Here is an 18,288-nt window from a genome sequence, read left to right as displayed (position 1 = left end):
CCCCTCCATTGTCAGATTTCTGAATGGTCCATGGACCTCATTACTTCCTTTTGGTTTGTGCTATTTATTTAGACTAATTTTTATGCCTTTGCTCTGTACTGCTGCCACAAAACAACAAATTTCATGTCATATGTCAGTGATTTATTCTGATTTATTTTGCTAAACTCTGCCAGGCCAGAATTAACAGTCAAAACAGGGTCTTGACAACATCATTCATCTGACCAATAGGGATTTACAGTCCAAATAGGGTCCCTCCAATCTCATTCTCCTGACAATAGGTGTTGACAAATCTGATTCCTCCCATCTCATTCTCCTGACCAATGGGAATTAACACTCCACACTGGGCCCGTCCCACCTCATTCAGCTAACCAGTGTGAATTTACAATCCAAAAAGGGCACCACCCACCTTATTCAGATGACCAATAGGAAGTAGGAATCCAAACAGAATCCCTCCCACCTTATTCTCCTGACCAACAGCAATTAATATTCCAAAAAGAGCCCTTCCTACCTCATTCAGCTGACCAATGGGAATTAACTGTCTAAACAGGGCCTCACCCACCTCATTCACTTGACCAATTACAGGCCAGGTACCTAACAGATGCAGCCCGAGTTCCTTCGTATTTTGTGTGTGTTGCTCTTGGTTTCTAGCATCTGCAGAGTCTCTTATGTTTATGAATTTGAGGAGGTGTGAGGAGTACGATTTTGGCGTGTGGAATATTCAATCAGGGTGTGGAATATACAATCAGGGTTGGAAAAATGTAGGCAGATTCAGCGGGCTGGATATCTAACAGAGAAAGAAATCTGCAGGGCTATGGGGACAGGTGGGATGTGGGAACTGGCACTGAGCTAGTATTAACCTGATGGGATGAATGTCCTGCAAGAGTTGGAAAAGAACCTCCAAACCCCATACTCCAGCATTCTGAAATTCTCCTGCATTCTTCGGAAGGGCCTATTCTGTGCTGTATCTCAAATAAATGAAAAATATTGGGGCAGACTAGGAGCAGAGAGCACAGCTTCGGAGAACTAATACCACAACCTTTAGCGACTGGCAGTGTCTGTGGTGTTTTGCAATGCCTTGTGTTGAGGTATGTCAGACGGAGAACTCGTCACTTGGCAACTGCGTAAAAGGCCCATTAGCTAATTGGACGTATAACCTGAAGCAGAGACAGCCTGCCAAAACATCAATCCTTCTGACATTGCAGGCTTACTGAGGAAAGGACTGCAGTCAACGATGCCGAACGAGACCCATTTGTCCCCTCTGCATCCCAAACCCACTCAAGCTCCACAACTGAGCTGGCACTGAGGTGCCACTGCCAACCGATTATGGAAAGGGCCAGGCAGAGGATGTTTCCTCTGGGACAGCACGGTAGCGTAGTGGTTGGCACAACACTTCACAGTACCGGCAAACCCGGTTCAAATCCTGCCACTGGCTGTAGAGAGTTTGTACATTCTCCCCGTGAGTACGTGTGTTTCCTCTGGCTGCTCCGATTTCCTCTCTCGGTCCAAAGACAAACCAGTTAGTAGGTTAACTGATCATTGTAAATTCTCCTGTGATCAAGCTTGGATTAAATCAGGGGAATTGCTGGGCAGTGTGGCTTAAAGTGGGGGAGTCTCAGCCTCAGAACAGAAGGACGTCCCATTAGAACGGACATGAGGAGGAATTTCTTTAGCTAGAGTGTGACGAATCTGAGGAATTCATTGCCAAGCCATTGGGTATATTTAAGGAGGAGGTTGATAGTCAGGACATCAAAAGTTACGGGGAAAAGAAAGGAGAATGGGTTGACAGGATAAACACAGCAGTCATAATAGAATAGTGGAGCAGATCCAATGGGCCAAATGGCCTAATTCTGTTCCTATGTCTTATGGTCTACTTGGGTGGGAGAGTTCAGATGGGAGAGGATTAAGATAAAGGGAGAATTACGGCAGGGGTAAGTTGAGGGAAAGGGAAAATTAAGACTTTGATAGACATGCAGGAGAAGAGACAATGTGAGTTTGCATTTTGGGCTGAATGACCAAATTCTGTTCCTGTGACCAAAACCAGGGAAATCCTGGGGAGCTGCAGGACATGTCAGTTTGTAATCAGCACCTCTCCCACCCTTGGGAGTGAGACCATAACCAGAAGACCACAAGATCTAGGAGCAGAATTAGGCCATTTGTAATGAGGATGTAATGACCCTGGTGAAAGAGGTGGATGAGGAGGAAGTATAACACCATATATTGAGCTCAGTACAGCACAGGAGACCCTTCGGCCCACAAGGTCATGTCAACCATATTGTCAGAACAGAATAATACCACCTTGTCTGCACGGAGTCAATATTCTCTCATTCCCTGCTTGTTCCTGTGTCTCTCTGAATGCCTCTTAAACTTTGCGATTACATCTGCTTCTATCACTATCACTGGCAATACTGTTATCAAAAAAATCACACTACACATCTCCTTTAAACTACCTCTCACCTTCAAGTTATATCCTGTGGCACTGGACATTTCCACCCTGAGAAAGAGATTATATCTACCCCTCTTGTAATATTATAAACTTCTATCATGTTCCCCTGGCCTCCGATCCTCCAGAGAAGACAACCCCCAAGTTTGTTCAACCACTCCTTGTAACTCACGCTCTCTAATCCAGGCAGCACCCTGGTGAACTCAGTGACGAGGCGTTTTGAAAGGTCGGTGATTATAAATGTTTTGCACCTTCATTAATCCCTTGGTTCTGTAGGGTTTTCGAGGCTTCATTAAATCTTGGTAAACTTCCCGAATCTTTCAATAGAGCGTCAATCTCTTTAATATTAAAGAAGGATAAAGATCCTGCTCAATGTGCATCTTATAGACCAATATCTTTATTAAATGTTGACTCTAAAATTTTTTCTAAGTTATTAGCGAACAGATTAGAAAAAGTACTTCCTTTTATTATTTCCGAAGACCAAACGGGTTTTATTAAAGGTTGTTACTCTTTTTATAACATCCGCACACTGTTAAATATTGTTTATACCCCCTCACAAAATGTTCCTCAGTGTGTTATCTCTTTAGATGCTGAGAAAGCTTTTGATAGTGTAGAATGGCCTTACTTATTTAAGATGCTTGAAATGTTTAATTTTAGCTCGAAATTTATATCCTGGATCAAACTGTTATATCATTCTCCCATGGCCTCGGTCCGTACTAACTCTCTAAGCTCATCTTTTTTCCCTCTTTTTCGAGGTACTCGACAAGGTTGTCCTCTTAGTCCTTTATTTATTTGATATTGCATTAGAACCTCTTGCAATTGCCATTCGAGAATCTCCAAATATTACTGGGATAACTCGGGGCTTAAAGTCCCATAAAATATCACTCTATGCTGATGACTTACTTTTATATATTTCTAATCCTCAAAAATCCATCCCTGCTGTTTTAGAGTTATTAGCACAATTTAGTCTCTTTTCAGGTTATAAATTAAATCTTAGTAAGAGTGAACTTTTCCCGATTAATAAACAACTTCCCTTATATCATAACTTTCCGTTTAAATTGATTAATAATTATTTTTCATATCTTGGGATTAAAATTACTTGTAAACACAAAGATTTATTTAAGATTAACTTTTTACCCTTAATTGACCATATTATTCAACTTTCATCTAAATGGTTTCCTTTATATTTAACTTTGATTGGTCGTATTAATGCAGTTAAGATGTTTTTTCTGCCAAAATTTCTATATATATATCAGGCATTACCGATTTTTGTTCCAAAATCTTTTTTTGATAAAGTTGACTCAAAAATTTCTTCATTTATTTGGCAAAATGAAAACCCGAGACTGGGTAAAATACATTTACAGAAAGCTAAGAGAGATGGAGGTTTAGCATTACCTAACTTTAGATTCTATTATTGGGCAATCAATATTCGACATATGAAATTTTGGTTACTTGACCAGGATATACTATCCATTCCTAAATGGGTAGCATTGGAATTACAATCTGTTCAGGGTTATACACTTGGCTGTATTTTAGGTTCCTCTCTTCCTTTTGATTTGAAATGCCTTAAACAGGTATCTAACCCGATAGTTAAATATACCTTACGTATTTGGTTCCAATTTAGAAAATTTTTCGATCTTAACCAATTTGGGCTAGCGATTCCTATTTTAGGTAACATATTTTTTCCTCCCTCTTTTACGGATCGTGCTTTTCAAATTTGGAAGACTAAGGGTATTTCACGGTTTTTGGATTTATTTTTAGATGGTTCCCTTATGTCTTTTGAACAATTATCTAATAAATATAATTTATCAAGAATACTTTTTTTAGATATCTACAAGTTAGAAATTTCCTAAGTACTATACTTTTTTCTTTTCCAATGCTTCCTCCTACATATATTTTAGATACTATAATTAACCTTAATCCATGTCAGAAAGGTGCATTGACTATGATTTATAATATTATTATGAAACTTAGGAAAGCTCCATTTGATAAGATTAGGGTAGATTGGGAACAGGAATTGGGGTCTATCATTTCCGTGGATGACTGGGGGCAGATTTTACAATTAGTCAATACTTCCTCTATCTGTGCTAAACATTCCCTAATTCGATTTAAAGTTGTTCATAGAGCACATATGTCCAAAGATAAATTAGCTCGCTTTTATTCTCATATTAATCCTTTTTGTGATAGATGTCCGGGGCAGATAGCCTCTTTAACTCATATGTTTTGGTCTTGTCCTACTCTGGAAACTTTTTGGAGAGACATTTTTAATATTATCTCAAAGGTATTGAATATAGATATCTCTCCTCACCCTATTACTGCTATCTTTGGACTACCTAAAATTTCCAGTAATCTTTCTCCTTCAGCCCGTAGAATGATTGCATTTCTTACTTTAATGGCGAAAAGATGTATCTTACAACATTGGAAAGAGCTTAACGCTCCAACCACCTTTTTTCGGTTTTCTCAGACGATACTATGCTTGAATTTGGAGAAAATTAGAAGCAATCTTTATGATTCCTCACTTAAATTTGAACAGACCTGGAGATCTTTTATTCAATATTTTCATTTAATGTAATTTTTTTTTCTTCTCTTTTTTGCTCCATATTTATATACCCTTCTTGTTTTTTTTACTGTTTTTAATGGAGGTCGGGTTTGAGGACGTGATTTTAAGTTCTTTAACTCTACTTGGTTCCAAGTTAGCCCATTGCTTTGCTTTGCTTTTAGTTAGTTGCACGGTGGGTTTTTTTGGGGTGTTTTTTTTTTCCTTTTCTTTATTGATATATATATATATATATATATATATATATATATATATATATATATATATATATATATATATATATATAAATTAGTATATTATTATGTTACCTTAGTATGTTATGTTTAAATTACATTGTTTGTATCACTTTTTTTTTCTGTATTAATATTTCCTGTAATTTTATTATATTCTAACAGTGTATTAGTGCCTATATGGCTTACCCTTTTGTATACTTATTCAATAAAAAGATTTAAAAAGAAAGAAAGAAAGAAAGGTCGGTGATGAAACACATCAACTCCTGCCTGGGAAGTCACTTGGATCACTCCAATTTGCCCACCAGATCAACAGGTCGACAGCAGATCCCATTTCATTGGCTCTTCACTTAATCCTAGCACATCTGGACAGCAAAGATGCATGCATTAGGATGTTCTTTATCAACTACAGCTCGGCATTCAATACCACCGTCCCCTCAAAACTAATCATAAACTTCAAGACCTTGACTTCAATACTTCCTTGTGTAATTTGATCCTTGATTTCCTCACCTGGCAACAACATTTCCTCCACAATTTCCATCAGCACAGCTGCACCACAAGGATGTGTGCTTAGCCCCTGCTCTAATCACATTACACTTCTGACTGTGTGGCTAAGTGCAGCTCTAATGCCATATTCCAGTTTGCTGACAACATCACTGTTGTCCAAACAAGTCAGGTCAAGTCAAGTCAAGTCAAGTCAAGTTTATTGTCATTTCGACCATAGCTGCTGGTCCAGTACACAGTAAAAACCAAACAACATTCCTCCAGGACCATGGTACTACATGAAACAACACAAAACTACACTAGACTATGTGAGACAGCACAAGGCTACACTAGACTACGTAAAACAACATAAAAGCTGCACTAGACTACAGACCTACACAGGACTACATAAAGTGCACAAAACAGTGCAGGGCAGTACAATAATTAAAAACAAGACAATAGGCACAGTAGAGGACAAATTACAATAAAATAATAAATGATGCAGATGTCAGTCTAGACTCTGAGTTATTGAGAAGTTTGATGGCTTGGGGGAAGAAACTGTTCACAGTCTGGTCGTGAGAGCCCGAGTGCTTCGGTACCTTTTGCCAGATGGCAGGAGGGAGAAGAGTTTGTGTGAGGGGCGCGTGGGGTCCTTCACAATATTGTTAGCTTTGTGGGTGCAGCATGTGGTGTAAATGTCTGTAATGGCGGGAAGAGAGACCCCGATGATCTTCTCAGCTGACCTCACTATCCGCTGCAGGGTCTTGCGATCCAAGACGGTGAAATTCCCAAACAAGGCAGTGATGCAGCTGCTCAGGATGTTCTCGATACAACCTCTGTAGAATGTGGTGAGGATGGGGGGTGGGAGATGGACTTTTCTCAGCCTTCGCAGAAAGTAGAGACGCTGCTGGGCTTTCTTGGCTTGGAGCTGGTGTTGAGGGACCAGGTGAGATTCTCCGCCAGGTGAACACCAAGAAATTGGTGCTCTTAACAATCTCAACGGAGCAGCCGTCAATGTTCAGCAGAGAGTGGGCGCTCCGTGTCCTCCTGAAGTCAATAACCATCTCTTTTGTTTTGTTCACACTCAGAGACAGGTTGTTGGCTCTGTACCAGTCCATTAGCCGCTGCACCTCCTCTCTGTATGCTGACTCATCGTTCTTGCTGATGAGACCCACCACGGTCGTGTCATCGGCGAACTTGATGATGTGGTTCGAACTGTGTGTTGCAGCACAGTCATGGGTCAGCAAAGTGAACAGCAGTGGACTGAGCACACAGCCCTGGGGGGCCCCGTGCTCAGTGTGATGGTGTTGGAGATGCTGCTTCCAATCCGGACTGACTGAGGTCTCCCAGTCAGGAAGTCTAGGATCCAGTTGCAGAGGGAAGTGTTCAGGCCCAGTAGGCTCAGCTTTCCAATCAGTTTCTGAGGAATGATTGTGTTGAATGCTGAACTGAAGTCTATGAACAGCATTCGAACGTGCGTGTCTCTTTTGTCCAGGTGGGTGAGGGCCAGGTGGAGGATGGTGGCGATGTCATCGTCTGTTGAGCGGTTGGGACAATACGCGAACTGCAGGGGATCCAGTGAGGGGGGGCAGCAGGGTCTTGATGTGCCTCAGATGAAGGTGGTGACAAATCGGCATAAAGGAGGGAGATTGAAAATCTGGCTGAGTGGTACCACAACAACAACCTCTCACTCAATGGTCAGCATGACCAAGGAGCTGCTTATTGACTTCAGGAGGAGGAAACCAGAGGGCCATGAGACAGTCATCAATGGGGAATCAGAGGGAGAGGGTCAGCAACTTTAAATTCCTCTGTGTTATCAGTTCAAAGGACCTGTCCTGGGCTGAGCAATTATGAAGAAAGCATGGCAGTGCCTCTACTTCCTGAGGAGTTTGCAAATATTCGGCATGACACCTACAACTCTGACAAGTTTCGATAGATGTGCAGTGGTGAGTATACTGACTGGCTGCATTACGGCCTGGAATAGAAACACCAAAATCTTTGAATGGAAAATCCTACAAAAAGTAGTAGATACAGCCCAGTTGATCACAGGTAAAGCCCACCCCACCATTGAGCACATCTACATGAAGTGTTGTCACAGGAGAGCAGCATTCATCATCAGGGACCCCCAACACCCGGGACATGCTCTCTTCTCACTGCTGCTATCAAGAAGAAGGTACAGAAACCCCAAGACTCACATCACCAGGTTCAAGCAGTTATTACCCCTCAACCATCAGACATTTGAATAAAAGGGGATAACTTCAACCAACTTCACTCACCCCATCACTGAACTGTTCCCACAACCAACGGAATCATTTTCAAGGACTCTTCATCTCATGTTCTCGATACTTATTGCTTATTTATCTATTTTTTTCTTCTTCTTTTTGCTATTTGCACAGCTTGTTGTCCCTTGCACACCAGCTGCCTGCCCCATTGGGTACGGTCTTTCAATGATTCTATTATAGTTATTGGATTCATTGAGTACGTCTGCAAGAAAATGAATCTCAGCATTGTATATGGTGAGAGATATGGAGCTTGACAATAAAATTTATTTTGAACGTTGAATCCTTCCCAAAATGTCCACATTCTTCCTATAATGAAGTGACCAGAACTGTATCCATCTGGGGCCTAAGTGAAGTTTCACACAGCAGTGCTGCAAGTTAACTTCCTGATTTGTATACTCAATGCCTCTAGTAATGACATCAAGCCTGCCGCACGCCTTCTTTACCATTCTTATCTACTAGTATTGTCACGTTCAGGGAGGTATGGACTTAGACCTCAAAGTACTTCTGTACGTCAATTTCAGCCCTGCAGACTGGAGGTTGGGATGGTAGTGTAGTGATAAACACAATGCTTCACGGTGTCAGTGATCAGCAATTGGTTTAACTCCCACCGCTAGCTGTAAGGTGTTTTTATATTCTTCCCTCGACTGCATGGGTTTCCTCCAGGTGCTCTGGTTTCCTCCCATAGTCCAAGGACAAATGGGATAGGGTTAGTACATTGTGGGCATACTACGCTGGCAATGTAACATAGGGGCACTTGTGTTCCATCCACCATTTTGCATGCCACCTTCCCTGCAATGAAGCCAATTGAAAGTGGATTAAGAAAGGTACCAGACTACGCTGTAATTGTCTGCATGCCGAACACCGTGAGTCGTTGCCCAACTGAGAACAAACAGGGTCTGGTGTCAACCCCTGCTGGAGTTTATTGTATTTTTTGTGTATTGCGCTGCACCACTGCTGCAAAGCGACACATTTCACGACATACGTCAGTTGTACTAAGCCTCATTCTCATTCTGAGTAACACACACACAAAATGCTGGAGGAACTCAGCAGGTCAGGCCACATCTATGGACAGGAATAAATACATTTTGTGTGTGTTGCTCTGGATTTCCAGCACCTACAGAGTCTCTTGCATTTATGATTTCTAATTTATTTTGGCACTGTGTTCACTGCAGTCACTGAGGGCTGTAGGGCCCGTTCCTGTGCTATACTGTTCTATGTTCACTGAAGGATGGGAGAGTGAAGGGGGTGGAGGCAGGAACTTAACCACAAATGCCGCAATGAACTTAGGCTACTTGGCAACTAACATGAAAAAATGCAACCAGCGCTAAAGATTCCTCTCCAAAAAAGTAATCCGGGGGAGTTCTTAATTATTCATAACTTCAGGCAAAAAGAATGAAAATGCATATTTCAAAAGGAACTTTAACATCTTTGAAGCAATTAGTTTGTACTTTTAATCTCTTAGGTCCCAGATTACATGGTGCACTTTCATTTAAGAAAATGCACCAGACTGTATCACAAAATTATAACCCGGAGCTAAAAGAGCACTTAAAATAATTTCTCTCTTTTAATCATGTTCACCCCAAATCTATCAGAATGCATTATATCCAGCAAAAAATATCCGACTGGTTATTTTCTTTAAAGTAAAAAGTGAGCTTGTTTATCAGTATGATTAAAAAGATGGTAATTGGAGATTTATTAATATGCAAATTTATTTCAACCTTAATAGCACATGTTAATTAACACAGAACCTTGGATGTCGGCATGCAAGAAAATTCTGTTTTTTATTCATGTTAAAAGAAATTAATCAAGTTCTTTTTCCTCCCCCTTGTTGATCTATGTCAAGACCCCACCGCACCCAAGACCCACCCATCCTACATTATTCCGGCACTCCCTGAATCCCTGTTCCAGGGAGCTAGGTTCTGGATTCAAACAAAGAGATGATTTGTATTTCCAGCTGATCTTTCGCCAAGATGGGACATCCCAAATAGCCCTGCAGCTGACAAAATATTTTTCAAAATGTGCTCATAAACTCCCGACAGCCAATTAAGTTCCCTAAACAGTAAGGCCATAATCCACTCTAACGATACATTTTGGCACAAGAGACCATGGAGGACACCTTTGGGCTAAACACGTGACAATACCGAAGGACAGTGGGTAAAATGTTCCAAGGTTCTTGATTAACAGGTTATCCTTCAGCCATTATAATATCACTGGAAAATAGATAAGCAATTTGCTATCACGTCACCACAAGGCCATTTCTTCAGCCCGTTCTGCTTCAACATCTATGACAGGGATTCCCAATCTGGGGTCCACGGGCCCCTAGGTTAATGGTAAAGCTCCAAGGCATAGAAAAAGGTTGGGAACCCGTGGTCTACAAGCTTCCAGATGATATCACAGTATCCTGTGACACAAATCTCAAATAACAATGAGTCAGAGTACAGGAATCAGATAGACAGCCTAGTGGTGCAACTGTAATGAAAACCAATTTCCCCCGGGATCAATAAAATATGACTACAGTGGCATGCTAACAGCATTTCCCTCACTCTCGATGAAACAAAGGAGCTGGTCCTTGACTTCAGGACAGGGGTGGGGTGGGGGGTGGTGGTCCACATGCTTCTGTCCACATCAATGGCTCATGTCAAGAGCATTGAGAGCTTCAAGTTCCCAAGTGTGAATATCACCTACAGCCCGTCCTGGTCCAGACGGAACTAACGGGGAAAACTTCACCCAATTCCTCTTGCCTCATCATTGAAATGTTCCCACAACTAATGGACGCTTCATCTCATGTTCTCATTATTTATTGCTTATTGATTTACAATTATTGTTTCTTCTTTTAGTATTTGCACACTTTGTTGTCTGATTGAACACCCAAGTTGGTGTGATTCGGAAATGGCAATAATCCTATAGATTTATTGAGTATGCCCACAAGAAAATAAATCTCAAGGTGACATATATGTATTTTGATAATTAATTTTACTTTCTGAACTCTGAACTTTGATTTATTTTTCACATGTACATTGAAACGTAGAGTTAAATGCATCGCTTACATTAACAACCAACGCAACCTAACAAAGCACTGGGGGCAGCCCACAAGTGTCACCATGCATTCTGGCACAAGATAGCAAGCAGACCATATTAATGAACAAGGCAAGCAACAACAGCAAAACAACCACCATTCCTCTCACCCTCCCGCCCAAGCACGCACACCGACAGTCCTCCAATAAATGGTCAAGGAAGCTCACCAACGCCTCAACTTCCTCAGAGGAGAAATTTGGCATGTCCCCGTTAATCCATGTCAATTTCCATCTACAAACCACAGGAAGCATCTATCTGGATGCATAGCAGCATGTGATAAATAAATCTGAGAACTTGAAATACAATCTGGCAGCTCCACTGTTATTAATTTTTTTAAAATTCAGAGTCATTGAATTACTAGAAGGTAAATTCCCCAGCTGTATTGGTGGGGTTTGAACTCACATCTCAGGGTCAATATGCTTGTGGATGCCTGTGCAGTGACCTAACTGGTCTATCATGCCTACACATCCTCAGGGCAGGAAGTCTGCTGCCCTTACCCTCAGTGTCAGTCTGAAGTGAAATGGTCCGGCAAACTACCACAGTGTTCGCCGCAGAGAACACTGTTCCCACATGGGTTGCAGAGGTCCAAGAACCACCAGCTTCCCGAGGGACCGTTTGGGATGGGTATTAAATGATGCCTAGGATCACACAACAAGACCCAGGCTTCTTCTGGGCACATGGCCAAGATGCAAGGGCTGGGCAGAGTCAGACCACGTCAGGGTGGAAGTAGCTAACGCACTAAGGTGTACCTTTACGGTGACCGAGGGGGAGGTCAGAGGTAAGTTGTTTTTTTTTACACAGAGTGTGATGGGTGTGTGGAACGTGTGCCAGAGATGGTGGTAGAGACAGATACAATAGGGACATCTTACGGCACGTGGATGAAAGAAAAACCGAGGGCTTGGTATGAGGGTAGGGTTAGATTGATCTCGGACTTGTTCCTCAATCATTCTTTATTTACTTATAAGATAAAAGTAGCTTCATATGTACTTTGGTACTTTCTATACTGAATAAAGTGTATGTTCGTGATCTTCTGCTGTTGTAGCCCATCCACCAAGGCTCCCCGTGTTGTGCATTCAGAGATGCTCTTCTGCACACCACTCTTGTAACATGTGGTTATTTGAGTTAGTCGCCTTCCTGTCAGCTTGAACCAGTCTGGCCATTTTCCTCTGATCCCATTTCTTCCCCATTATGATTTTAGGCCTGAGAAACAACTGAAAATCTTCACCATGCCTGCATGTTTTTATGCACTGAGTTGCTGCCAAATAATTGGCTGAGTAGGTTTTTTCATTCACGAGCAGGGGAAGAGCTGTACCGAATAAAGCGGCTGCTGACTGAAGGGGAACGGAGGAGAACGTTGGGAGGTGTGTTCGTCGAGCCAGGATACTGGTGAAAGTGTGAGAAGCAAGCAGATTCCAGCATCGCAGTCCATGCGGCAGTCAGTGAACATGATGCAGCCTCAAAGGAGACCAGAAGGAACTTCAAACCGGTGTGTTGGTCTGTGACATCTGGGCCAAGCCTCCTGTGGGGCCAACTCACATTCTGATGTAAATTAGCCAACTGGTTAAAACTGTCAGACCCATTTAAATTAGAAACATCTTCAAAGATGAAGGAGGAGTAAATCTGAAATAAATAAAACTTCAGCAGACTTCTGACGTTTGTGGTCACATATTCCGTGCATTTAAAAAGTTCACATGGAAATATGCTGAGATTCTTCCCGGGTGAAGAATGGGAGCAATAAAAGGAAAGGAAGTGAAGATTTCTCCCCCCTGTTTCTCTGGCCAAGTGTGGATCAGTGTCTTTCCCCACAGCCCTCCCCTAAAACAGAGAATGTCTCCAGACATCCCACCCTGCAAAAACTCATTTCAGGGAAGTAGCACCATCAATTTGCGGGAGACTCCCAGAACTTCCGGGAGAGGTGGGATGTCTGCAATAGAGTAGCTCCTTAGCAGCTAGCCAGCTAGTTTAAATAACGTTAGCTATGCTAATAAATGAATGACACCTGTTAAACTCACCTCAACATGTCTTTTACAGTCTTAACCCACCATGGGCAAGAGAAAAGTCACTGTTGCAAACAGTGCAGTGAGCAACTCTGTCATTATTTTTGACCCCTATTAGGCAGGGGTACACTTTAGTGTAGTCTGGGGTGACGTACATTTTATATATTTTTTTGGAACACTCTGCAATGGCGCGCTCTTGCTCGTGCTCTCTCTCGTGGTCGCTCGTGCGCTCTCAAGTGCTCTCGCTTGCTTTCTCTCTCGCGCTCTCTCTTGCTTTTCTCTCACTAGCTCTAAAAACAAAATTGATTTCCGCGATATTGTATATAATTTGCGGGCATCAGGGGGCCACTATTAATATGCGGGAGACTCCCGGAAGTTCCGGGAGAGGTGGGATGTCTGTGTCTCTTGGTGCAAAGCCTTCTGTGTCACAGGGTGGTGTTATAAAGAGGGTTGGAATTATGATAGAAGATGATAAAGGTTGAATATTGAAAGGCCTAGAGGATGTTTCCATTAATGGGGGAGTCCAGGATCAGAGGGCACGAGCTCAGAATAGAGGGACATTCCTTCAGAACAGAGTTGAGGAGGAGTGGTGAATCTATGGTGAACTTTCACTGCCACAGACAGCTGTGGTGGCCAAGTCACTGGGTATATTTAAAGCGGAGATTCATAGTTTCTTGGTCACTCAAGGCATCAGTGGTTAAAGGGAAAAGACAGGAGAATGGGGTTGAGGGGGATAATGAATCAGCATGATCGAATGGAGCAGCAGCCTCAATGGGCCGAATAGCTACAGAAAACGTGTTCTGCAAGTTAACAATAGAATGAGATAAACTGTGTGGCCAAGAGTCCATCTTATCAGAGAAGAGTCTGATAAAAAGCTGTCCTTGAGCCTGGTGGTATGGCATGCTTTTTGTATTATACAGTGCCATGTAAAAGTTTGGGCACCCTGATCAAAATTTCTGTTACTGTGAATAGCTAAGCGAGTAAAAGGTGACCTGATTTCCAAAGGGCATAAAGTTAAAGATGACATATTTCTTTAATATTTTAAGCAAGATTACTTTATTTCCATCTTTTACAGTTTCAAAATAACAAAAAAGGAAAAGGGCCCGAAGCAAAAGTTTGTGCACCCTGCATGGTCAGTACTTAGTAACACCCCCTTTGGCAAGCATCACAGCTTGTAAACGCTTTCTGTAGCCAGCTAAGAGTCTTACAATTCTTGTCTGGGGGATTTTCACCCATTCTTCCTTGCAAAAGGCTTCTAGTTCTGTGAGATTCTTGGGCCATCTTGCACACACTGCTCTTTTGAGGTCTATCCACAGATTTTCGATGATGTTTAGGTCGGGGGACTGTGAGGGCCATGGCAAAACCTTTAGCTTGTGCCTCTTGAGGTAGTCCACTGTGGATTTTGAGGTGTCTTTAGGATCATTATCCTGTTGTAGAAGCCATCCTCTTTTCATCTTCAGCTTTTTTACAGATGGTGTGATGTTTGCTTCCAGAATTTGCTGGTATTTAATTGAATTTATTCTTCCCTCTACCAGTGAAATGTTCCCCGTGCCACTGGCTGCAACACAAGCCCAAAGCATGATCGATCCACCCCCATGCTTAACACTTGGAGAGGTGTTCTTTTCACCCTTTTTTCTCCAAACATACCTTTGCTCATTGCGGCCAAAAAGTTCTATTTTAACTTCATCAGTCCACAGGACTCATTTCCAAAATACATCAGGCTTGTTCAGATGTTCCTTTGCAAACTTCTGACACTGAATTTTGTGGTGAGGACGCAGGAAAGATTTCCTTCTGATGACTCTTCCATGAAAATCATATTTGTGCAGGTGTCGCTGAACAATAGAACAGTGCACCACCACTCCAGAGTCTGCTAAATCTTCCTGAAGGTCTTTTGCAGTCAAACAGGAGTTTTGATTTGCCTTTCTAGCAATCCTACGAGCAGTTCTCTCAGAAAGTTTTCTTGGTCTTCCAGACCTCAACTTGTCCTCCACCGTTGCTGTTAACTGCCATTTCTTAATTACATTACGAACTGAGGAAACGGCTACCTGAAAACGCTTTGCTATCTTCTTATAGCCTTCTCCTCCTTTTTGGCCATCACTTATTTCAATTTTCAGAGTGCTAGGCAACTGTTTAGAGGAGCCCATGGCTGCTGATTGTTGGGACAAAGTTTGAGGAGTCAGAGTATTTATAAAGTTTTGAAATTTGCATCACCTGGCCTTTCCTAATGATGATTGTGAACAGGCTATAGCCCTAACAAGCTAATTAAGGTCTGAGACCTTGGTAAAAGTTACCTGAGAGCTCAAATCTCTTGGGGTGCCCAAACTTTTGCATGGTGCTCCTTTCCTTTCTCTCACTCTAAAATTGTACAAAACAAAAATAATACACTAATCTTGCTTAAAATGTTGAAAAGAATGTTTCATCTTTAACTTTATGACTTTTGGAGATCAGTTCACCTTCTACTCACTTAACTATTCACAGTAACAAAAATTTTGACCAGAAATGCCCAAAATTTTGCATGTCACTGTATTTTTAATAGCTCATGCCCTCTAATCTAGAAAGCATCCTGGTGAACCTCTTCTGCATGCCCTTCAAAGTCTCCACATCCTTCTTGTAGTAGGGCACAAGAACTGCACACAATACTCTAAGTGTGGCCCAACCAAAATTTTGTACAGTTGCAACAGGACTTGCTGGCTCACACTGCCCCGGCCAATGACACGAGCATGTCATACCCCTTTCTATCTGCATAAATATCTGGATGAGTCATCTGGTCATTTCTGACGTTGTGTCAGTGAAATAAAGAGGACAGACAGTATATTAGTCTTCACAAACAATAGAAAATCTGCAGATGCTGGAAATCAAAGTAATACACAAAAAATGCTGGAAGAACTCAGCAGGCCAGGCAGCATCTATGGAAAAGCGTAAGCAGTCAACATTTCAGGCCAAGACCCTTCATCAGTACTGGAAAAAAGAGATTAGAAGTCAAAGTAAGAAGGTTGGTGGTGGGGGGGCAGGAAGGAGTGGAAGAAGTACAAGGTAGTAGGTGATAGGTGATGCAGGAGGAATTTGAAAGGAGAGGACAGAAACTGACAGAAACCTCCTGTATATCGGTGAGACCTGATATACATTGGTAAACCACTTCGCCGAGCACCTACGCTCCATCCGCCAGAAACAAGCAGAATCACCCGGTGGCCACCCATTTTAATTCTACTTCCCATTCCAACATGTCAGTCCATGGCCTGCTCTACTGCCACGATGAGGCCACACTCAGGCTGAAGGAGCAACACCTTACATTCTGTTTGGGTAGCCTTCAACCTGATGGCACAAACATTGATTTCTTGAATTTCTAGTAGTTACCCCTCCGCCTTCACTATTTCCCTCTCTTACCTTATCTCCTCATCTGCCCACCACCACCCTCTGGTATCCTTCCCCTTTCCCTTTCTTCCATGGCCTTCTACCCTCTCCTATCAGATTCACCCTTCTCCAGCCCTTTATCTCTTGCTTTTTCCTTTTCAATTTTTTATTAGTTTCAACATCATACACATTACAAAAAGTAAGTACAGAGCAATTGGGATTGCATCATTATTTAATAATAATTATTAAAGTTCACAGTCAGGTAACACATAGTTAGTAAACATCCCAAAATCACACAGATTAACAATAAAATATATAAAGAGTATACATAAAATACAAAAATATCATTAAAAAAAGAAAAAGAAAAAAAAATCCCCTTAAAAAAAAACTAATCTACCCAAACTAAAAGAAAACTAAGAAAAGAAAAGGAAAGGGCTATTATGATACCTCAGATAGAACCAATAGTGTCGCCAATTCCGCTCCTCTCCCCATATATTGAAATCACAAAATAGATTTGGCAAGGGTCAAATTACATCATGTGGAAGTATTGAATAAATGGTCTCCAAGTCTCATCAAATTTAATAGATGGGTCAAAAATGACACTTCTAATTTTTTCTAGATTTAAACAAGATATAGTTTGAGAAAACCAATGAAATGTAGTTGGAGGACTAACCTCTTTCCAACTCAATAGTATAGATCTTCTAGCCATTAGAGTAACGAAAGCAATCATCGGACAAGCTGAAGAGGTTAAATGACGGTTTTTTATCATTGGTAAATCAAAGATGGCAGGAATAGGATGAGGTCTTTATCTCTTTCAACAATTGACTTACCAGCTCTTTATTTCACCCCTCTCCCTCGCCCAGCTTCACCTATCACCTACTACCTTGTACTTCTTCCTCTCCTCCTCCTATATTCTTAATCTGACTTCTAATCTCTTTTATCCAGTCCTGATGAAGGGTCTCGGCCCAAAACATCGACTGTTTACTCTTTTCCATAGATGCTGCCTGGCCTGCTGAGTTCCTCCAGCATATTGTGAGTATATTAGTCTTATCTAAAAGATGGAATCCTTGACAATATATTATAAACATGTTAATATATATCACAAACAGAAGGAACCCAGCACTGACCTCTGCAGTGCACCACAGATCACAAGCCTCCAACCTCAAAAACCGCCCTCCACTACCTCTCTCTCCATCCTCCAAGCCAAACCTGTATCCAGTTTGCTCACTCACCATGGATCCCATATGATCTCACTTTCTGGACCTCATCAAGAGCCATGTTAAAGTCTTTGTAGATAACATCTACAACCCAGCCCTTGTCAATCCTCTTGAGGTTCAAAACCTCAATTACATTTGTGGGATACTAATTAGTACCTACTTGTGTGCGTGCCTCTGATTAGCAAATGAAAATTAAACAAAAATTTTCATGTTGCAGGTATAGCATACCCTTGGAAGTACAGAAATATAGAGAGATTCCACTTAATAGTTGCCAATCTTTGCAGAGTGCCAAATTATTAATAGTTCTGGTTCCTAAGTGATGAATAGTCTGTTAAATGGTAGGTTTAAACGAAGGGTGTCAGAGTTCAGCTGATGACCAGATGGACTGTCCCAGCAGTAGGGCTGATCATGAGGGGAGAGTGCAGCGCCAGGAAACTGCACAAATACTCACGACTGGTGAACACTGCAGTTGTAGAACACAAAGTCCGTGCTGGCAAACTTCTTGCCAGTCTCCTTGGACTTGAGGTACAGCTTCACCACCCGCTTGTCTCCTGCACAAAGCAAATGGTGAGATGGTCATTAATGATGGATTCTCAAGGAGGATTAAATATATCAGCATCAATATCAAACACAGCAGTTCAGCCAAGATCATAAAA

At 41.8% G+C, this 18,288-nt stretch overlaps 1 protein-coding gene across 9 annotated transcripts in view; it reads right to left on the bottom strand.

The window, feature by feature from the left end:
- Window positions 1–18,288, bottom strand: part of LOC140210964 (plexin-A1-like) — a 464,700-nt gene that overhangs the window by 190,161 nt on the left and 256,251 nt on the right. For 8 of the 9 annotated variants that reach the window (XM_072280256.1, XM_072280262.1, XM_072280263.1 and 5 more), the window contains one exon: window positions 18,084–18,183. In XM_072280256.1, the coding sequence (XP_072136357.1) occupies window positions 18,084–18,183 (100 nt within the window). Of the gene's footprint in view, window positions 1–16,648; window positions 18,184–18,288 lie in introns of those variants that run through there. The other variant, XM_072280264.1, reaches the window with a different exon arrangement.

The sequence above is a fragment of the Mobula birostris genome, chromosome 16 (assembly GCF_030028105.1).
Source record: "Mobula birostris isolate sMobBir1 chromosome 16, sMobBir1.hap1, whole genome shotgun sequence".
In the NCBI taxonomy this organism is placed as follows: domain Eukaryota; kingdom Metazoa; phylum Chordata; class Chondrichthyes; order Myliobatiformes; family Myliobatidae; genus Mobula; species Mobula birostris.
This window is presented reverse-complemented; position numbering and strand designations above follow the sequence as displayed.